This window comes from Anolis carolinensis, chromosome X (assembly GCF_035594765.1).
Source record: "Anolis carolinensis isolate JA03-04 chromosome X, rAnoCar3.1.pri, whole genome shotgun sequence".
NCBI classification, from domain to species: Eukaryota; Metazoa; Chordata; class Lepidosauria; order Squamata; family Dactyloidae; genus Anolis; species Anolis carolinensis.
Window position 1 is genome coordinate 10686570 of NC_085847.1, and position 24243 is coordinate 10710812.

Here is a 24243-nt window from a genome sequence, read left to right on the forward strand (position 1 = left end):
GGGTTCTCACAAGGCTTGGCTTCCAGACCTTTGATCATTTTGGTCACCGTCCTCTGGGCACCTTCCAGTTTATCAACATACTTTTTTGAATCATGATGCTCAGAAGTGGACACAGGATTCCAGATGAGCCTTGTTTTCTCCAAGCTAAACAGACCCGGGTTGTCACAGGACTTGGCTTCCAGACCTTTGATCATTTTGGTCACCATCCTCTGGGCACCTTCCAGTTTATCAACATACTTTTTTGAATTGTGATGCTCACGGTATTCCAGATGAGCCTTGTTTTCGTCTGCTTTGGAGACCAGGACACAACGGAGCAATGGATCCAAACTGCAGGAAAAGAAAGTCCACCTAAACATTAGGAAGAACATCCTGACAGTAAGACCTGTCCAACAATGGAATATGTTGCCTGGAGGGGTAACAGAGTCTCCTTCTTTAGAGATGTTTAAACAAGGATTGAATAGGTCATCAGTCCTGGAAACTAGGACTCAATGGAGCCATGGGTTCAACGACAGGAGAAGAGATTCGACCTGAACATGAGGAAGAACTTCCTGACCGGAAGAAGAGTGGAACTGTCCAACAGTGACTACTGGCATGGTTTTGGGCTGATTGTCCAAAGGGCCGGGCTGTGGCGCAGCTGGCTAGTAACCAGCTGCAATAAATCACTACTGACCGAGAGGTCATGAGTTCAAAGCCCGGGTCGGGTTAAGCCCCCGACCATTAAATAGCCCGGCTTGCTGTTGACCTATGCAGCCCCGAAAGGCAGTTGCATCTGTCAAGTAGGGAAATTTAGGTACGCTTTATGCGGGAGGCTAATTTAACTAATTTACAACACCATAAAACTGCCAGCAAAACACGAGGAAAGGAATGAGGAAGTACAGCCACTACTGGACGGTAAAGCAACAGCTCCCCCTGTGGCCGGAATCGTGAAGCTGGAAAAATGTTAAATGCCTCTGTGTCTGTCTATACTGTATGTTGTTTGTCTGTTGGCATTGAATGTTTGCCATATATGTGTTCATTGTAATCCGCCCTGAGTCCCCTTCGGGGTGAGAAGGGTGGAATATAAATACTGTAAATAAATAAATAAAATAAATAAACTCTCCGCTTCGGAGTCTGGTGGAGGATTTTAAACAGAGGCCGGATGGGCATCTGTTGAGGGTGCTTTGATTGTGCTTTTCCTGCATAGCAGAAGGGGTCGGACTGGATGGAATGTGGTCTCTTCCAACTCAGTGATTCTCTGATTCGGTGATGATAGTGGAATGTTGTACCAAGTTGTACTTCAGTTGTTGTAAACAAGACTCAATTACAAGGAACTCATTAATTAGTGGAGCTCTGTGCTTCCCAGCAGCTGTTCCAGCCCCAGGGGTGGGCACAGGGTCAGGTTACCCTTTCCCATCTTCTACGTTCACTGGCCATCTGCCAATCTGTGAGCGAATTCATGTCGCTGGGGATGGAGGGGAGAGCAATCCCACACACTCACAGTGAACTATTTTGTGCCGCTCTGTCCATCAAAGGAGCCCTGTCTTGATTCTTTCTGTTCCTAAGTCCCTCCCGGTGTGCCTCGGCTGCTTAGTCGTCTCTTTCCCCGGAGCTCTCCTGAAGCCAGACAAGGATGAGACATGTGCGCTTTTACAGCCACACTGTATCCCCTGTGGGGACCCGGAGCGGAGTGTTGAGAACTGCTGTTGGCACACTAATGTGGGAAACATGTTGTCAATGAGGCTCACTGAGGCTGTCCTTCTACCAGACACACTCAGTGCGAGAAGGTGAGGAGGAAGTGAAAAGGATAGAAGAAAGCCAGAGTAGAAGTCGGGCATAGTAGTCTTCCTCCTCTCCATATGCCACAGGACATAAGTAGGGTTTTGTTTTTATAAAAGCAAAGAGAGAGGGAGCAGTTTTTCATTCTTTTGGGTGGGAATTCCAGAGCCGGGGAGCGATCACGGAGAAGGTCCCATCTCTCGTTCCCACCAGCCGTGCTTGAAACGGGGGTGGGACTGAGAGCAGGGCCTCCTCCGTAGATCGGTTTGTATACGGAGATGCGCTTCTGCAAATAGTCTGGGTCTGAGCCGTTTAGGGCTTTATCGGAAATAACTTTGTATTTAGCTTGGAAGCAGATTGGCAGCCAGTGGAGCTGCTGCAACATGGGAGTCATCCTCTCACGGTACAGTGCTCTGGTAATAATAATAATAATAATAATAATAATAATAATAATAATAATAATAATAATAATAATAATATAATTGACAAAAAACAACAGGAAAAACTCAGCCGCTATCAGGACCTCAAGATTGAACTTCAAAGACTCTGGCAGAAACCAGTGCAGGTGCCGTGCCAAAAGATCTCAGCCGGCATTTGGAAACAATAGACATTGACAAAATTACGATCTGTCAACTGCAAAAGGCCACCCTGCTGGGATCTGCGCACATCATCCGAAAATACATCACACAGTCCTAGACACTTGGGAAGTGTTCGACTTGTGATTTTGTGATACGAAATCCAGCATATCTATCTTGTTTGCTGTGTCATACAATGTCGTTGTGTCAATAATAATAATAATAATAATAATAAACCTTTATTTATATCCAGCTCCAGCTCCCAAAGGACTCGGGGCGGCTTATTATTATTATTATTATTATTATTATTATTATTATTATTATTATTATTATTATTAGAAACACAACAAGATGAGTCCACAGCAGACACTCTGCTGGCTGTTGTACTGGATCACACGGCAGACACTTCCCAAGTGTCTAGGGCTGTGTGATGTATTGGTGAATAATAATAACAACAACAATAATAATAATAATAATAATAATAATAATAATAATATAATATAATAATATTAATATATTATATTATATTAATATATTAATATAATATATTAATATATATTATATATATTAATAGTAAAGGTAAAGGTAAAGGTTTCCCCTGACGTTAAGTCCAGTCGTGTCCGACTCTGGGGTTGGTGCTCATCTCCATTTCTAAGCCGAAGAGCCGGCATTGTCCGTAGACACCTCCAAGGTGATGTGGCCGGAATGACTGCATGGAACGCCGTTACCAACCCGCTGGAGCAGTACCTATTGATCTACTCACATTGGCATGTTTTCGAACTGGTAGGTTGGCAGAAGCTGGAGCTAACAGCAGGCGCTCACTCCGCTCCCCGGATTTGAACCTGGGACCTTTTGGTCTGCAAGTTCAGCAGCTCAGCGCTTTAACACACTGCGCCACCGGAGGCTCCATATACATATATATATATATATATATATATATATATATATATATATATACACACACTTCTTCTTCTTCTTATTATTATTATTATTATTATTATTATTATTATTATTATTATTATTTGTTTTCCAACCTTTGATCATTTTCGTCACCATCCAGTTTGTCAAATTCCTTTTTGAACTGAGATACTTGCAACAAGAGGAAGGAGGGAAGGACTAACTTTGTCAAAGTTGTCTCTGTTGGTTAGGATTTATGGTCTGGGAGGGAGGAGGAGGACAGCTGAAAACAACGTGAGGCCATTGTCGGAATCTTTCAAGCCGGGCGCCCCATAGTATGGTGTGGCATACTATTAGAATTTTTCAAAAATGTATCTCTCAGCACCGCGCCATGAATATTTGATGCGCTCCTCACCCCGCTCCGTACTTCAAATCTGCTCATTTAAAAAATTAATCAAAACGCACCATTCTGTTCCTTTTACCCAAGGAAAGCGTTCAAAATCTTTCCTGACCACTTGCAAGGCGATAGCCCCGCCTCCCCTCGCCGGGCTCCAGCATTAGCCGAGTATTTAGAATAACATAAATCCTCAAGTGCAAACTTCCCGTCAAGCCAGAGTCTTGCTTTATAGGGCTCCGCCATCACCCTGAGCATCTCCTGATGTGATAAATCCAATGGTAATTTGCCACGTTATGTGAAGGAAATGATAAATCAGCACTGAATTTATTACACCCAATCTAATAATAATCCAATAAATTATTCAAGCAAGAGTCAGTAAACATCCAGTCAGTGCTTTCAAAACTGCTCAATCATGAAGCAGGACAAATTGGTGTCGCTGCCAAGGTTGGAATACACTACAAAACCGTGGTTTTTCTTTCTCTACTGAGACTAAGAATAGGAGAAAACTACAACTTGGTGTCGGAAATACCAAACTGACGTAAAGCATTACTACCACGAGAGGCGGAGAGGGAGACAACAAGGATTAGAACACCAAAAGTCTCTGTTTGCCTCCCATATATTTTAAAAATGACATCCCTGTGATGAGTTCTTTGCTTCACTTTTGTCAAACATCGGTCCCAGCTAGAGCTGACAGATGGGAGCTCACCCCGTTTCACAGACTTGAACCACCAACTTTTGGATCAGCAACCCAACCTTCAGATCAGCAGTTCAGTCGGCACAAGGGTTTAACCATAGTTTAACCAAACCCTTTTTATCCATAGTGGTGATATTTGTATTATTACCTCAATTTGCTTGGTCATTCTATGTTTTACTGTATGTTATGTTTTAACTGTTTAGTTTACTTGATCGTGGTACAGTAGAGTCTCACTTATCCAACACTCGCTTATCCAACGTTCTGGATTATCCAACGCATTTTTGTAGTCAACGTTTTCAATGCATCGTGATATTTTGGTGCTAAATTCATAATGCAGTAATTAACATCGCTGTGTATTGAACTGCTTTTTCTGTCAAATTTATTGTAAAACATGATGTTTTGGTGTTTAATTTGTAAAAGAATAATGTAATTTGATGTTTAATAGGCTTTTCCTTAATCCCTCCTTATTATCCAACATATTCGCTTATCCAACGTTCTGCCAGTTCGTTTATGTTGGATAAGTGAGACTCTACTGTACTATTGTTTTTAGTTATTGATATGTGTTTTAAATTGTTATACAGTAGAGTCTCACTTATCCAACATAAACGGGTCGACAGAACATTGGATAAGCAAAAATGTTGGATAATAAGGAGGGGTTAAGGAAAAGCCTATTAAATGTCAAATTACATTATGATTTTACAAATGAAGCACCAAAACATCATGTTTTACAACAAATGGACAGAAAAAGCAGTTCAATGCGCAGTAGTAATTACTGTATTTACGAATTTAGCACCAAAACTGCAAAAACATTGACTATTAAAAGTCAAACTGCGTTGGATAATACAGAATGTTGGATAAGCGAATGTTGGGTAAACGAGACTCTATTGTACTTCTGTGTTGGGCTCGGCCCCATGTTAGCTGCCTTGAGTCCGGGGAGATGGTGGCAGGATAGAAAAATAAAGTATTATTATTATTATTATTATTATTATTATTATTAATCCAGCGTTTCTCAACCTGAAGGCCGGTACCCCTGGGCGGGGGGGGGGGGGGGGGGGTTGTGAGGGTCTCCAAAGACCAGTATTTTCTGTTGGTCATGGGAGTTCTGTGTGCCAAGTTTGGGTCAATTCCATCATTGGTGGGAGTTCAGAATGCCCTTTGATTGTCGGTGAACTATAAATCCCAGCAACTACAACTCCCAAATGTCGAGGTCTATTTTCCCTAAACCCCACCAGTGTTCAAATTTGGGCATATTGAGTATTTGTGCCAAGTTTGGTCCAGATCCCTCATTTTTTGAGTCCACAGTGCTCTCTGGATGTAGGTGAACTATAGCTCCCAAACTCAAGATCAATGCCCACCAAACCCTTCTAGTATTTCCTGTTAGTCATTAGAGTTCTGTGTGCCAAGTCTGGGCCAATTCCATCGCTGGTGGAGTTCAGAATGCTCTTTGATTGTAGGTGAATTATAAATCTCAGCAACTACAACTCCCAAATGTCAAGGACTATTTCCCTGAAACTCCACCACTGCTCACATTTGAGCATATTGAATATTCGTGCCAAGTTTGGTGCAGATCCAACATTATTTGAATCCACAGTGCTCTCTGGATGTAGGTGAACTATAGCTCCCAAACTCAATCTCAATGCCCACAAACCCTCCCAGTATTGGTTATGGGAGTTCTGTGTGCCAAGTTTGGGCCAATTTCATCATTGGCGGAGTTCAGAATGCTCTTTGATTGTAGGTGAACTATAAATCCCAGCAACTACAACTCCCAAATGTCAAGGACTATTTTCCCCAAACTCCACCAGTGCTCACATTTGAGCATATTGAGTATTTGTGCCAAGTTTGGTCCAGATCCATCATTGTTTGAGTCCACAGTGCTGTCTGGATGTAGGTGAACTACAACTCCCAAACTCAAGATCAGTACTCACCAAACCGTCCCAGTATTGGTTATGGGAGTTCTGTGTGCCAAGTTTGGGTCAATTCCATCATTGGTGGGAGTTCAGAATGCTCTTTGATTGTAGGTGAACTATAAATCCCAGCAACTACAACTCCCAAATGTCAAGGACTATTTTCCACAAACTCCACCAGTGCTCACATTTGAGCATATTGTGTATTTGTGCCAAGTTTGGTCCAGATTCCTCATTGTTTGAATCCACAGTGCTCTCTGGATGTAGGTGAAGTATAAATCCCAGCAACTACAACTCCCAAATGACAGAGCCCTGAAATGACATGTGTTCGTGTCACTCGGACTCCAGTCCTGCCACAGCGTCTTAGCTCACTTTTTAGGACACCTACAAAGAGAAAAACGAGCGGTACGGCCCCAGCGAGTTGACAAAATGATCTCTCAAACATTTAACGGGAGTCTTAAATCCAGGGCAAGAAAGTCTACTAACGGAACATCATTCCTGTCCGCATCTCCAAGGTGAGAGCCATAACCCAATTCTTCCTTTTATGAACTAGTATTAGTATCCATATTCCGCTTCTCAGGGAAAAGGCATTCATTATACAATGAAAGTGCACATCGAAGGCCAAGCCATATTTTTCAAAAGAAGCATATCCAGCATAGACATCTACCAGATTTTATCTAAGGTATAAGAAACTCTCACATACAATGGCTACATTGCTTTTTCAGCCCCCATAATCCAGTTTCTGAATGAAGATGATCTGATTTGAACTGGATTATATTTATTTATTTACAGTATTTATATTCCGCCCTTCTTTCTCAATTACAATGCACATATACATGGCAAACATTCAATGCCATTAGACATACGACATATATAGACAGACACAGAGGCAATTTGACATTTTCATGAAGATATGCTCCATTCCGGCCACAGGGAAAGCTGCAGCTTCATCAACAACTTGTGACACCGTGTCCGTGATGGAGTATTTCCTCGTTCCTTTCCGCACACTGCTGGAAGTTTTTAATTTATAAATATATAATATATTGTATGTACATCTAATATTGATCATAAAATTATAATGTAATACAATAGTATACTAATAATAATACAATATAATAATATTAATTATATATTATATATTAAAAGTAATATTACTAATAATATTACCCTCCCTTCATCAGTTTTGACTGTCACCCAGACTGTTGTCTTATATTGAATCTTTTAACGCCTTGGATGATTTTAATTATGTCTATTTTTAAATCATGACTTGTTTAATTTGTTTTTACATGCATTCTTTGATGTCTCAACTGTTGATTTTATGATATTATATGATTGTATTGGGCTTGCTCCTGTTGGGGAGATGGAGGCGGCATACAAAAAATAAAATTATTAATTATTATTACCATATGATGATATAGTACAATATAGTAATTTAACGCTTATATTGTGCTATGTTAATAATATATTGTATGTACATTTGATTTGTAAGCCACTCTGAGTCCCTTTCGGGGTGAGAAGAGCGGGATATAAGTGTAACAAATAAATAAATAAGGTATCCTAAATTAGTTAAATTAGCCTCCCCACAAAAAGCGGTACCTACATTTTCTACTCGACGGATGCAACTGTCTTTTGAGCTGCTTAGGTCAACAGCAAGCAAGGTTATTAAATGTTTGGGAGCTCAGTAGTGATTTATTGCACAGCCTGGCATGGCTCATACAATCCACAGACACCTCCTAGGTCACGTGGCCAGCATGACTGCATGGAGCAGTACCTATTGATCTACTCGCATTTGCATGTTTTCGAACTGCTAGGTTGCCAGAAGCTGGGGCTAATAGTGGGAGCTCACTCTGCTTCCCAGATTCGAACCGCCAACCTTTCGGTCAGCAAGCTCAGTGGTTTAACCCGCTGCGCCACTGGGAGCTCCTTACCTTATAGGTTATTGTGGAGATTTATTAAGGAGAGCAAAACTAGTCCATCCGTAGTATAGTCCCAACAATAACAATATAAACATTTTGTCATGCATAGACACTTTCAGTGGGATTCTCATTAGACTACTATGTTTTATCCATCCGTTTTTCATTTTTTACTGATGGTAAAAAGCTAACATTCATGAAAGGAAACCCGTAAGACTTGACAGCTAAGTGATTCATAAGAAAGACGCAGAGGAAAGGAAGGACAGATAGCAGTAATTGAATGGGGGAAAATCAGTTTTTCTGAGATGCAGAATAAATATTTTATTCTAAGTCGAAAACAGTTCGTTTTAACTTTCTTTCACTTATATATATAAAAAAATATATGCTCTGCAGCTCATCCCTACTTGGGAGCCTTGTTCTTCCAGCCAATTATTATTTGTCAGTGTCACTTAAGATACAGGTTTTGTATTTTTATGTTTCCATTGCCTCTTTTCCTTACTAATTATATCCAACCAAGTGTTGACAATCTGACATTTGCCGAAGTGGGCTGCAGTCCACAAAAAAATGCATCCAACTAAAGCTTCCTAATCTTTAATGCTGGTCACTGACTGAAAGAGAGATTCATTCATTCGACTTCCTAATCTTTGAGAGCAGTTACTCTTGACTTGCTATGGGTAGATACTAGTGTTGTGCTTTTGTATGGAATTGCTGTTCGCTTTGTGTAGTTTCATTCGTGTCATCTCATTTTCACATTTCGTTCCAGCTAACGAGTACTATTGTTATTAATAATATTATAATTATTAACACCCATTGGTACACATTAGCTGTCATGGGGAAGCAGACCTCTCTCAGACCCAGCTTAGGGTCCCATAATAACTATTGTTATTAATATTAATATTATTATTAACACCCATTGGCACACATCAGATGTCATGGGGAAGCAGACCTCTCTCAGACCCAGCTTAGGGTCCCAGAATAACTAATGTTATTAATATCAATATTATTATTAACACCCATTGGGGAAGCAGACCTCTCTCAGACTCATCTTAGGGTCTCATAATAATATTATTATTATTAACACTCATTGGCACACATCAGATGTCATAGGGAAGCCGACCTCTCTCAGACCCAGCTTAGGGTCCCAGAATAACTATTGTTATTAATATCAATATTATTATTAACACCCATTGGGGAAGCAGACCTCTCTCAGACTCAGCTTAGGGTCCCATAATAACTACTGTTATTAATATTAATATTATTATTAATACCCATTGGCACACATCAGCTGTCATGGGGAAGCAGCCCTCTCTCGGACTCAGCTTAGGGTCCCAGAATAACTATTGTTATTAATATTATTATTAACACCCATTGGTACAAATCAGATGTCATGGGGAAGCAGACTTCTCTCAGACCCAGCTTAGGGTCCCAGAATAACTATTGCTATTAATATTAATATTATTATTAATACCCATTGGGGAAGCAGACCTCTCTCAGACTCAGCTTAGGGTCCCAGAATAACTATTGTTATTAATATTAATGTTATTATTAACACCCATTGGGGAAGCAGACCTCTCTCAGACTCAGCTTAGGGTCCCAGAATAACTATTGTTATTAATATTAATATTGTTATTAATACCCATTGGGGAAGCAGACCTCTCTCAGACTCAGCTTAGGGTCCCAGAATAACTATTGTTATTAATATTAATAGTATTATTAATACCCATTGGGGAAGCAGACCTCTCTCAGACTCAGCTTAGGGTCCCAGAATAACTATTGCTATTAATATTAATATTATTATTAACACCCATTGGTACAAATCAGATGTCATGGGGAAGCAGACCTCTCTCAGACCCAGCTTAGGGTCCCAGAATAACTATTGCTATTAATATTAATATTATTATTAATACCCATTGGGGAAGCAGACCTCTCTCAGACTCAGCTTAGGGTCCCAGAATAACTATTGTTATTAATATTAATGTTATTATTAACACCCATTGGGGAAGCAGACCTCTCTCAGACTCAGCTTAGGGTCCCAGAATAACTATTGTTATTAATATTAATATTATTATTAATACCCATTGGGGAAGCAGACCTCTCTCAGACTCAGCTTAGGGTCCCAGAATAACTATTGTTATTAATATTAATAGTATTATTAATACCCATTGGGGAAGCAGACCTCTCTCAGACTCAGCTTAGGGTCCCAGAAAAACTATCGTTATTTATATTAATACTATTATTAACAGCCATTGGTACACATCAGCTGTCATGGGAAAGCAGCCTTCTGTCAGTACTTGCTTATTGTTACTGGGCCGAAACAAAAGGAAAACGAAAGCAAGCACGATGACTGTGCGGCTTTCGTTTTCGTGTCGCCTCTCGTTTCCTACGAAATTGTCGTCATTCGTTTTGTGTAGACAAACGGTCGAAACAAAACGATAGCACGAAGGAAACGAAGGAAAAAATTTCATGCACATCTTTAGTAGATACAGTATCTCTGTTCTCGAAATTCAACTGCAAGTCTTTGGCCATTAAGTAGTTTCCGGGGTGCTTGGTGCGGGCAGAGGTGATTTGCAAAAGGTTGCGGCATCAAATCAACTCCGACTTGAAAAAGCACGAACCCTGGGAAGTTCGACAATCGGGATCTCTCTCCCCAGGCTTCCCCGATCCCATTTTCGAGGCTGTCTGCCATAAGGCAAAACCAATCGCTGCTGATTGTCAGTTGGAAATAGAAAACTGCCACCTCTATTTTTCATTGAAGTTGACGGCAGAATTCCATTTACAAGCCACTGAGGGTCACTGAGCTTTCTCTTGGTGGACGGCTTTCAAACCCAACCATCTATTTAATCAACACCACGAGTGTCCGCGGAATCCTCTCACCCCTGAAAATAAGATTGTGTAACTGTCAATGTGCTCGAGATGTGCTGAACCATCGTGGAAGGTAATCAACTCAAATGGCCAATAACTGTTGCACAAGGAGCACAAATTGGCAGTTTGTACAAACCAACATTGCTGTTGTTAGTAGACACCGGGAGGCATGCGGGCCTCATCCTGCTCACAGGCAACCACCAGACACTCCAACTATCTTAGGGCCCTTCCACACAGTCATATAACCAAGAATTGGTTCACTTAATTTAAGCCCAAGCCCGACCAAGAAGACATGAGATCGTGACTCACACACCTGGGTTTCAAGGACTTCTCACCTTTTTGCTCTTTGGGGTTGTTGTATGTTTTCCGCGCTTTATGGCCATGTTCCAGAAGCATTCTCTCCTGACGTTTCGCCCACATCTATGGCAGGCATCCTCAGTGGTGTGAAATATATGAAGAAACTAAGCAAGGAAGGTTTATATATATGTGGGTGGGGAAAAGAACTCTTGACTGTTGGAGGCCAGTGTGAATGTTGTAATTAATCACCTTGTGATTAGCATTAAATGGCTTTGCAAGCTTCATGTCCTGGCCTGGGCAGAATCCTTTGTTCAGAGTCGTTAGCTGCCCCTGATTGATTCATGTCTGGAACTCCTCTGTTTTCAGAGTATTGCTTCTTGGTAGCCAGATTTTGTTCATTTTCATGGTTTCCTCCTTTATGTTTGTTGGGAATCGATTGAGCGGTTAGACTCCAAAAATTACCCTCTTTTGGGGTGAGTCCTCAAAAATACAGCAGAGTGGCAGAACCACGTTTCATAAGCAGAAACTTGTGTGTGGTGAGTTTGGAGAAGCCTTTGTTTCTCAGGATTGCAAAGTCTCCTTGAAAGTTCAAAAATCATTTATTGAGGTAAAAAGAAATCCACTGTAGATAGAAAAGGTTCTTGGAGCTAACTAGCTCACTAAGCTAGCCACTAAGGCATAATAATAATAATAATAATAATAATAATAATAATAATAATAATAATAATAACAACTTTATTTTTATACCCCGCCCCATCTCCCCAAAGGGACTCGGGGCGGCTTACATGGGGCCTTGCCCGATAAAACAATCAAATATCAATAACAAAGCAATAACACAATTATCCCAATAAAAACATCAACATCAGTAAAAACAATCATTAAAATCAACATGAAGCATACAATGTTAAAAACAGGAAGGTACTATACTGTGTCCAGGTTGGTTCATCAAGTGCTCAAAGGATTCCCCCAGGCCAGGATGTGAAGCTTGGAAGGCCATTTAATGCTAATCAAGGTGATTAATTACAACATTCACACTGGCCTCCAATAGTCAAGAGTTCTTTTCCCCACCCACAGATATATAAACCTTCTTTGCTTAGTTTCTTCATATACCTCACACCTCTGAGGATGCCTGCCATAGATGTGGGCGAAACGTCAGGAGATAATGCTTCTTGGAACATGGCCATACAGCCCAGAAACAACCCTGTGATTCCAGCCATGAAAGCCTTCGACAACACATTCAAGTTCAGTACTTGGGACGGCTTCTTAAAACTTTTGGCAAAAACTCAGAATGGACTCTTATCTTACTGACACCAGAACAATACGACGCCTGCAAGGGATACAACAAAGTGGTTAAACTTAGCAACAGCACACCTTGGAGAAATTGACAATTGTGTTCGAAATTCAGTGCCATGAAAACACCACTTCCTTGTACCATTTCCTAAACACATTTTGCTCTTTTTCGGGTCATTCTCATCGGTTTTTAACATCTAAGCAGCTTCGTTGTAAAATAATGTTATACTTGAATCCTGTAGTTTGATGTTAGTGATATGACTGAATTCAGCTAATCTTCGTATTGAACGACTGGGAAAAAAAGGACAGAAGAAGACAATGCCACCATCGCTTCCTAACAAAGGAAGTCAATAACTCCCAGTGGTGGCAATTTTGCCCTTTTCCACCTCTTTCTGAAGCCTGACTTCTTCACCTCTCATTTTCCATGTCAGCTCCTTTTCAAGGGCTGTAATTTAAGTGCACAAAATTTCAATACGCTTCTCTTTTTGTGCACGAAAAAAAAAAAACGCAGACTGGAAATTGATCTCCACTTACCACGCCTTGACTTGAAAGGAATAATTTATGAAGCCGTTGAAAATTGCTAATGATTTTTTTTTTTTTTGGTGGTAGTGTTACCGCTTTTCTTGGTGCTAATAATTAAAAGGGCTTTGTACTCCTTTTATGCCCTGCCTCACCTCCTCCGTCTTTACTGCTCCATTCCACGGAATCAATTCTTCCTTTGAAGAGCTTCACTGTGTATACAAGCTTCTGGGGCCGATGACAGATACTTGAAGGACTCCACCCACTCCGCCACTTGGCAGGAGACGGATGCTGAGTGGCAACTCTCTCCTACACCGACTCCGAGGAAATCCTCCGTTCTAGAACGACAGGACTTTTTTTACACATGCAGAAAAGTGCCTTGAGAATTCTGCAGTTATTTACAATTGCCACATTTGCATTTAATCTTTCTCCTCCAAATGGTATGGAGTAAGTAAGTAAAATAAAGTAAGTAAGGTATGGTATCCATTGGCTAACCTCAGGGCAGAAATGGATGGATGCATTTGCCTTTTGGTGGAGGCCTTGGTTTTTAGGTCTGTCCCTGAAGTTATTTGGGATATAGATTCGGAAAATTGCATTGGATAGACTGCATCAGTTCTAGTTTATTAGATATGGTTATCCATAAATCCAGTTCTCTTCGGGATCGACTTTCAGCCGATGGGGAGTTTTCCCGTGATATCAGATTAGGTCTCCATACAGAGGGAAGGATAGATTAGACTCCGTGAGAAGTCCTTGAAACCCAGGTGTGTGAGGCATGATCTCATGTCTTCTAGGTCAGGCTTGGGCTTAAATTACCGTATATACTCGAGTATAAGCCGACCTGAATATAAGCCGAGGCACCAAATTTTACCACCAAAAAAACTGGGAAAACATTGACTCCAGTATAAGCCGAGAGTGGTAAATTTCAGAAATAAAAACAGATACAGTAGAGTCTCACTTATCCAAGCTAAACGGGCCGGCAGAATGTTGGTTAAGCGAATAGGTTGGATAATAAGGAAAGATTAAGGAAAAACCTATTAAACATCAAATTAGGTTATGATTTTACAAATTAAGCACCAAAACATCATGTTATACAACACATTTGAGTCCCTTCGGGGAGATGGAGGCGGGATACAAACATAAAGTTGTTGTTGTTGTTGTTGTTGTTGTTGTTATTATTATTATTATTTGCAGAAACTCAACAGGGCCTTGAGAACCAAACCCAATGAAGACAGGACATTTTTGGCTACCTATTTGGGAGACGAGATAAAAAAAAAAAAACCAGGAGTTGTGAGAGGGAGGAGAGGGAATGAAAATGCCTGGAACGGGCACAGCTAGCTCGAACCTTGGATAATAATACTCTGGACTGCTAAATGTCATTGCAAGTCTCATTTATAATTGGCCTAATTCAAAATGTGCTCATGCATGCAAGAAACGGAGCCAAGTTGAAGTCGAAAACCTCACAACAGCAGCCCAGGATAATGAAATAGGCAGGGATACTTTTCCCTCTAAACAACGCGGAGCTTTCAAGCCCTCCGATGCCACTATTTTATCTCGTGGCGATCGTGCTGAAGTGGTTCCTACAAAAGAGCCAGTTCCAAACGGATGGATTGCCTTCCCTTCCGCCGGCGAGTGTCCATCACTCAGCTTGGCTGCCCATAACAGGGAGTGACAGATGGGGAGCAGCCAGAGCAGGAGAAAGCTTTCAAAGCATCTCCACTGCCTCCCTGGGAAAGATAAACAAGAGGCCGTCGAATCTGGCCGGCAAAGGTTTGAACAAAGCATTCCACTTTCCAACCCTCTGAAATATTTATTTAGGCCCAATTACCATGTGAGATTAATGTTTAAGTCAAGGGTAATTTGTTTTCGTTACTGCGGCTTTTAATTTCCCCCTCTTTTTTCATAAAGCTTTCAGAAGCAAATCTACAGTTTATTGTAAAAACACATAAAAAGCAGAAAGAAGGAAAGAAGATCTATAATCCAAAAGGTTCCCAAACAATAATCCAATTGTCCCGTGCAGTTCCAGAGGTGACAAAATCCAGGAACAGCCAGAAATCACAGTTATAGCATAAGGTCACAAGCAAGGAGGTGTAACTAGTAAAAAATACTGGACAGAAATACATGAACAGGAACATAGAAAAATTCCAGGATATTAAAATCCAAAACCGAAGCTTGACTTGAACCAAGAACAAGAGAACGCAGGCTTAGCTTCTCACTCAAACAGAAATCACGGTTATAGCATAAGGCCACAAGCAAGGAGGTATAACTAGTAAAAACCTGGACAGAAATACATGAACAGGAACATAGAAAAATTCCAGGATATTAAAATCCAAAACCAAAGCTGGACTTGAACCAAGAACAAGAGAATGCAAACTTAGCTTCTCACTCTAATGCAGTGTTGCCTGAATTGCACTTAAAGTAAATAACTTGTTGCTTAATATTGTTATTTATTGCTATATAATTGTATTGTTTTACCTTGCTTAATAATGTGTTATTACCGTATGTTGCTATGTAATGTATGTGTTGTTTTTATGATTGGAAACCACCCTGAGTCCCATCCGGGAGATAGGGCGGTAGATAAATAAAGTTTAATTTATTATTATTATTATTATTATTATTATTATTATTATTATTATTATTATTATTATTAGACAGCCATGAAAGCATTACGTTTCCCATGAATTTTCTCCCCAACTTTCCCACGTAATCTCTCAGCCTGGCGTACTTTATTTCCAGCTCTGGTTTGTAAACGGAGATTTTTGTTATTTCCGTGGCTGCAGGTGACTTCACATCATTTCCCAGACTTGAATTTCCCAGACTTTGTGCCACAGGAGAGCATAAGACCACCCTACGTGCGTGCCTTGCAAGATGAGCTGGGTTTTCTTTCAAATTGATCTGTGCTCAGGGCAGCCGTGACTTCCTTGACCCACCTGCAATGTTATTTAGTTTGTAAACGGAGACTTTTGTTGATCTCCGTAGCTACAGGTGACTTCTGAGAACCCTCCTTATCACTCAGCTCTTCACTCGAATCCTTATCTACTATTGCTATTTCTGATTTCTCGGCCTGCACTTTCTGAGCCAGTTTTCTCACAGAGAGAAACATCATTTCCCAGACTTGGATTTCCCAGACTTTGTGCCACAGGAAAGCACAAGACCACCCTACGTGCATGCCTCGCAAGACTAGCTGGGTTTTCTTTCAAATTGATCTGTGCTCAGGGCAACCGTGACTTCCTTGACCCACCTGCAATGTCATTTGGTTTGTAAACGGAGACTTTTGTTGATCTCCGTAGCTACAGGTGACTTCTCCTGAGAACCCTCCTTATCACTCAGCTCTTCACTCGATTCCTTATCTTCTGTTGCTACTTCTGACTCCTCGGACGAGCCTTGAGGTCCTGCACTTTCCAAGCCGGTTTACTCACAGAGAGAAACATCATTTCCCCAGACTTGGATTTCCCAGACTTGAAAGCCCATCACTTTGTGCCACAGGAAAGCACAAGACCACCCTACGTGTGTGCCTCGCAAGATGAGCTGGGTTTTCTTTCAAATTGATCTGTGCTCAGGGCAGCCGTGACTTCCTTGACCCACCTGCAATGTCATCTGGTTTATAAACGGAGACTTTTGTTGATCTCCGTAGCTACAGATGACTTCTCCTGAGAACCCTCCTTATCACTCAGCTCTTCACTCGAATCCTTATCTACTGTTGCTATTTCTGATTTCTCGGCCTGCACTTTCTGAGCCAGTTTTCTCACAGAGAGAATCATCATTTCCCAGACTTGGATTTCCCAGACTTTGTGCCACAGGAGAGCACAAGACCACCCTACGTGTGTGCCTCGCAAGATGAGCTGGGTTTTCTTTCAAATTGATTCGTGCTCAGGGCAGCCGTGACTTCCTTGACCCACCTGCAATGTCATCTGCCTCTTTTTCTTTTGCCTTCCACTTTACTGAATGATTATCATCTTTTCCAGTGAGTCACATCATCTCATGATGCACTTAAAGTATGATAGCCTCGGTGTAGTCATTGGGGCCTCGAGGGAGAGTTCAGGCTCGACTCTGGCTTGCTACATTAGGCATCCTTAATTTCTGCTGACTGGGACGTGCGGGGAGCAAGGAGGTAGGGAAACGGCAGAGAAAAAAAAAGAATGGAAAGATGATGAAGACAAAATGCTGAAGAGGAGGATGGAAAGGATCCTGTCCCAGACAACATTGGGACTCAGGATTCATCCAGACTTCCTGCACATTACACACTCCAAACAAAGCATGAAGGCACATCTCTGTTTGTGTCTTTTCTGAGTTTGCTTGCTTAAAAATGGAAACAAAACCAGCCTGGTCTGGGGGCCGGGCTGTGGCGCAGGCTGGTAAGCAGCTGCCGCAATAAATTTATTTATTTATTTATTTCCAACATTTCTATCCCGCCCTTCTCACCCGAAGGGACTCAGGGCGGCGTACAATTGGCAACAATTCGATGCCGATACATCATTAAAAACAACAACATATAAAAATATATTACAACCAATTAAATCTATATATATAAAAGAGTGATGGCATCAGGGCAGCGGACAAAACAACAAAACTACAGGCCTTCCAATCTCGAAATTTGACAACACAACCCATCATCCACGGCTCTAGATTGATACAACAAAAAGAAAAGAAAAATAAAGTCCTAATTAGAGGGAGAGGAATAATTGCTTTTATCCAATTGCTGCCAGTTACAAGGCTAAGCTCCTCCAACTTGGTCTCCTAGCAACCCAATAAAAAATAAGAAGAAACACTAAAAAAATAATTAAAAACACTAAAAAAATTAATACAATAAAATACTATAACAGAAAATAACTAAAAACAATACAAGAAAATAATAAAATATAATAAAAAGATAACTTACAATAAAATTTATAAAAAAATACAAATAACGTCAAATAAAAATTACACAATTTTTAACCAATACCACCACCACCACTTTGCCACAGCAACGCGTGGCCGGGCACAGCTAGTACAGTATAAAATATAAAACATAAAACATATGCTTAAAATCCGTTCGTCCAATATCCTCCAACTTTATCCATATACAGTAGAGTCTCACTTATCCAACACTCGCTTATCCAATGTTCTGGATTATCCAACGGATTTTTGTAGTCAATGTTTTCAATATATTGTGATATTTTGGTACTAAATTCATAAATACAGTAATTACTACATAGCATTACTGCGTATTGAACTACTTTTTCTGCCAAATTTGTTGTTGAACATGATGTTTTGGTGCTTCATTTGTAAAATCATAACCTAATTTGATGTTTAATAGGCTTTTCCTTAATGCCTCCTTATTATCCAACATATTCGCTTATCCAACATTCTTCCGGCCCGTTTATGTTGGATAAGTGAGACTCTACTGTAACTTTATTCATATCCTTTATCCATAAATCACTCTGACCATGAGGTCATGAGTTCGAGGCCAGCCCGTGGCGGGGTGAGCACCCGTCAATTAAAAATAAAATATAGCCCCTGCTCATTGCTGACCTAGCAACCCGAAAGATAGTTGCATCTATCAAGTAGGAAATAAGGTACCACTTATAAAAGTGGGGAGGCAAATTTAACTAATTTACAACGTTGGAATGAGGAAGTGAGGAAGTGCCATCATAGTGGATGATGAAGCAGCTGCTCCCCCCTGTGGCCAGAATCGAACATCCCCTCAGGAGAAGGTTAAATTGCCTCTGTGTCTGTCTCTGTTCTATGTGTTTATGGCATTGAATGTTTGCCTTATATGTACATAATGTGATCCGCCCTGAGTCCCCTTCGGGGTGAGAAAGAAGGGCGGAATATAAATACTGTAAATAAAATAAAATAAAATAAAATAAGGAAGGAAAGGGAACTGCTGTGAGAGCCTCACTGTTTCGTGCATTACATCCCTTACTTAAAGAGAAAACAAGAGCGAGATAAATGGCTCTGCTTTACACAGGATAGACATCTGAGGAGGTCAATTCCTTCCCCGCACTGTTTAAGCTTTCAAGAGCTGTGCCGGGGACTTGCCTTGAGTTACAGTGCACAGCATTAAAAAGACATTGAGAGTAAGCGGACAGGAAAATCTTTTTGTGACTTAAGTAATTGTCTTCCATTTGTTTCCCCCAAGAACACTGCGCCGTGTGCCGATGCCTTGGAGGAAATAAACATGGCCTCCTGCAAAAAGCATCCCACTGCTCTCGGGGTGTATCCATATTTAAAAGATATCTCGGTCAAAATGGTTTGGGTGGAGGAACAGCACGGAGCAGAGTCCTCACTATTTATTTCATTTATGTATTTACAGTATTTATATTCCGCCCTTCTTTCTCACCCCGAAGGGGACTCAGGGCGGATCACAATCTATATATATAAAAGAGTGATGGCATCACGGCGACCCACAAAACAACAAAACTACAGGCCCCCCAACCTCGAAATTTGACAACACAACCCATCATCCATGCCTCTAGGTTAATACAACAAAAAGAAAAGAAAATTAAAGTCCTAATTAGAGAGAGAGGAATAATTGCTTTTATCCAATTGCTGCCAGTTAGAAGGCTACGCTCCGCCCACTTGGTCTCCTAGCAACCCAATAAAAAAAAATAACAAATACTAAAAAATAATTAAAAACACTAAAAAATTAATACAATAAAATACCATAATAACAAAAAATAACTAAAAATTATACAAGAAAATAATAAAATATAATAAATATAAAGATAACTTACAATAAAATTAATTAAAAAATTACAAATAACGTCAAATAAAAATTACACAACAATTTTTAACCAATACCACCACCACTTTGCCACAGCAACGCGTGGCCGGGCACAGCTAGTCTATATATATAAAAGAGTGATGGCATCATGGCGACCCACAAAACAACAAAACTACAGGCCCCCCAACCTCGAAATTTGATGACACAACCCAACATCCACTGCTCTAGGTTGATACAACAAAAAGAAAAGAAAAATAAAGTCCTAATTAGAGAGAGAGAGGAATAATTGCTTTTATCCAATTGCTGCCAGTTAGAAGGCTGCGGTCCTCCAACTTGGTCTCCTAGCAACCCGATAAAAAAAATAAAAAACACTAAGAAATAATAAAAAACAACAAAAATTAATACAATAAAATAGCATAATAACAAAAAAGAACTAAAAATTATACAAGAAAATAATAAAATATAATAAATAAAAAGATAACTTGCAATAAAATTAATTAAAAAATACAACAATTTTTAACCAATACCACCACCACTTTGCCACAGCAACGCGTGGCCGGGCACAGCTAGTACACATATACATGGCAAACGTTCAATGCCATCAGACATACGATATATAGACAGGCACAGAGGCAATTTAGCATTTTCCAGCTTCAGGAGTGCATGCTCGATTCCGGCCACAGGGGGAGCTGCTGCTTCATCGTCCACTTGTGACACCAAGTCCTTGATGGAGTACTTCCTCATTCCTTTCTGCACATTGCTGACATCAGTTAAATTAGCCTCCCCGCATAAAGCAGTACCTACATTTTCTACTTGACAGATGCAACTGTCTTTCAAGCTGCTTAGATCAACAGCAAGCTAGGATATTAATGGTCGGGAGCTTAACTTGACCCGGGCTTCGATCTCATGACCCCTTGGACAGTAGTGATTTATTGCAGCTGGCTACTAACCAGCTGCGCCACAGTCCGGCCCTAAGGTATCTCTTCTTCTGAGACCCAGCATTCCAGATGCATATTCTTGCTACTGCTTCTCAAATAAACTTCCAATGATTGAAGTCCCAGGAATTAAGAAGAATATAAGGAAATTTGAGGAGTTAAGGACCCCATCTACACAGGAACATACAAAACTGCACATGGGCTATTGGGCCTCCAACTGTCCTCGTTTGTCTCATTTTTTCATCTATTTTAATGCTCTCATTTCTCTTTCCTTCTTCCACTTCCCCCCTTTGCCTTCAGCTTACTCTCCATGGGGTCGGACCCATGAAGCCCCTGCACTAAAGGAGACTGGAACACGTTTTAAAACACTTATTTCAATTGGACACATGCTGTCTTTGAACCACTAATGGAAGCAGAAGGAGCATTAGCACACCCACGTGAACGCCCACATTGAAATGTCACAAAGTAATTGGACACATCCACTACCTCCTAAATACCAGTTTTAAAAGTTTACATATTTTTATGTGGTTATGCCTTTTATATATATTTTATGATGATGTATTTTAATTTTTGTTTCACTGGGCTCGGTCCCCATGGAAGCCGCTCAAGTCCCTTTGGGGAGATGTGGTGGGATATAGGAATAAAGTTGTTGTCGTTGTTGTTGTTGTTGTTGTTGTTGTTGTTGTTATTCTTCTTCTTATTCTTCTTCTTATTATTATTATAGTAGTGTCTCACTTATCCAAGTCTGCTTCCCGCCCGGCTCCACAGCTGTTTCTCTAGGCAGCAACAACTGAACTTTTTACGCATTTAATTTCCGATAATGTTGTTCCTGTAAGTTCATTTAATGCAATTCTATCCTTATTTGTAGCCAATTTGTCAGTAGCCAACGTTTTTGTAGTCAACGTTTTCAATACATTGCAATGTTTTGGTGCTAAATTCATAAATACAGTAATTACTGCCATGTACTGAACCACTTTTTCTGTTGATTTGTTATAAAACATGATGTTTTGGTGCTTAATGTGTAAAAACATAACGTAATTTGACATTTAATAGGCTTTTCCTTAATCTCTCCTTATTATCCAACATTTTTGCTTATCCAACGTTCTGCCGGCTTGTTTATGTTGGATAAGTGAGACTACTATATTACAGTAGAGTCTCACTTATCCAAAATAAACGGGCCGGCAGAATGTTGGATAAGTGAATATGTTGGATAATAAGGAGGGATTAAGGAAAAGCCTATTAAACATCAAATTAGGTTATGATTTTACAAATTAAGCACCAAAACATCATGTTATACAACAAATTTCACAAAAAAAGTAGTTCAATATGCAGTAATGCTATGTAGTAATTACTGTATTTATGAATTTAGCACCAAAATATCATGATGTATTGAAAACATTGACTACAAAAATGTGTTGGATAATCCAGAACGTTGGATAAGCAAATGTTGCATAAGTAAGACTCCACTGTATTATTATTATTATTATTATTATTATTATTATTATTATTATTATTATTATTATTGCTATTACTTTTATTATTATATTTCTAGAATCCAAATACACCGTGGCTCTGACGAGAATCTTTACAGAGAAGTAAACAACTGCTTTTGAAGCGCTCTAATGAGTCGTTTTCTCATGAAAAGAAGACCTTGGATTTTCCTTAAATGCCTGGTTCTTCTTTGCTATAGCAGAGGTGGCAACATTGCAATTCAAGAGAGAACGATCTTTGCTCCGTGCTCCTGTATATTCTTGTAGCCGTGGATTTTGCTTCAAGTTCCAGCCTTGTTTTACCTTTGAATTCAGTTGAATGTTCCAGTAACTTTGCCATTTGAATTTCTATTACCTTGGATTACTTTGGAGTTTGATCCTGCATTCGAGTCTTGTTTCCTGTGGTTCCAGTTTGTCTCATGCCTTGGAATTGAATCTTGTTTGGGCTATTCTTGATGCTTTTCATGGGGCTGAGTTCGATATCTGGTTTGGACTATGTTTTAAAGACTCTTGCTTTAAGACTTTTAAGTGCATTGCTCTTGTGGATTTAAACCCATTTTATTGACTCTGAACTTTATTTGCTTGTGCTTACTTATAACCTTCGATAAACAGCTTGTTTGCTTATCTTCTGGGGCTCCAGTGTGGTTTTAAGGTGCCTACACAGCCTAGGGCTGCAACATCCACTGTCAAATTGCTCAACATGCACTGGGGGAGTCAAGTGGACTTAATCTTTATCGGCGCTTGCGATACACACATGCATCAGAATTCAAGATCAAACGCCAACTTCCTGCAGCTCAGGGGTGCTTTCTTAAAGTATGTTTTCAAGGAGCCGTTTAGAGAAACAAATCCAGCCGAGTGAGCGATACAATAAGTGTTAGTTCTGCGTCTTGCTGGCGGCAATTCACTGAATACCAAATCCTCTTGGGGAAAGGAAAGGAAGAGGCAGCCTGTCTGTGATACCGATTCCTCAAAGCCTCTAGGCGTTCGGCAGCCATTCCTGTCTACAAAAAGAAGAAGGGCTACGAACCCATCTCCATGTTCTCCTTCCGTATGCAGGTCTCATTTCTGTCTGACTCATACAATATCTATGCCAGAAGACAAACTAAAAGACAAGACTCAGGGGAAAAAGCCTGAAATCAGAAACAAAATACACTGAAGGTTTCCAATGCTCAAGAACACCATGAAGTTTAAGGAAGACCCGTCTTACCTATCCAGAAATAGTGAGCACACTTATATTTCTGATAGTCTTCCTAACCAGTGTCAAGATCCCTCTGGCCAAGACAGTTGACCAGCACGAACTCAGGAATGAACAAAAATAAATCCTCCATGCGGGGACAAGGATGGTAAAAACATCAAAACGTCCGGCCAATGTCCCCTGGGCAACGTAATTGCAGATGGCCAATTCTCTCACATCAGAAGCGACTTGCAGTTTCTCAAGTCGCTCCTGACACGGAAAAAAAAAATTCCATCAAGGTGACCAATGCCATCTCTGTCCCATAGCCAGGCATGAAGTTCCACTCAGTGCACTTTGCCCAGCTCATTTTATGTTTTTATTGCTGTGTTTTTCATGTGTTTTACAATGATCGTGTTTTTTAATGCCTTTTAAATTTACTTGTGTGTTTTTGTAAAACCGTATACTGTATGCTGGTTTTATATCTGTAAGCCAAACCGAGTCCCTCTGGGGAGATGGTGGCGGGGTACAAACATAAAATTATTATTATTATTATTATTATTATTATTATTATTATTATTATTATGAAGCTGTAAGCGGTGGACGGAAACGGGGCCTTACGAATGGAACAAACAGAAACGATAAGTAATTCCATACAAATGCACAAGTCTACATCACAATAAGACTTGATAACATGGCTCTTTCGCTGTGCTTTTGGAGAGTAACCATTTTATATTTCTTTTCCGTTGCTCCCTCTAATATCTATCCTCCAGAATACCCCACTCCCTTATGACCCTATTCGCTGTGGTTTTTATTTTTATGTCTTTCTCACCCTGAGTTT

General features: G+C 40.2%; 1 protein-coding gene across 3 annotated transcripts in view; it reads right to left on the reverse strand.

The window, feature by feature from the left end:
* The window catches only part of tmem132d (transmembrane protein 132D), a 230956-nt gene that overhangs the window by 72311 nt on the left and 134402 nt on the right, over positions 1–24243 (reverse strand). The window contains exon 4 of one of the 3 annotated variants that reach the window (XM_008113638.3): positions 238–327. The exons of 1 other annotated variant lie outside the window; for it this stretch is intronic. In XM_008113638.3, the coding sequence (XP_008111845.1) occupies positions 238–327 (90 nt within the window). One more of the 3 variants, XM_008113640.3, reaches the window with a different exon arrangement.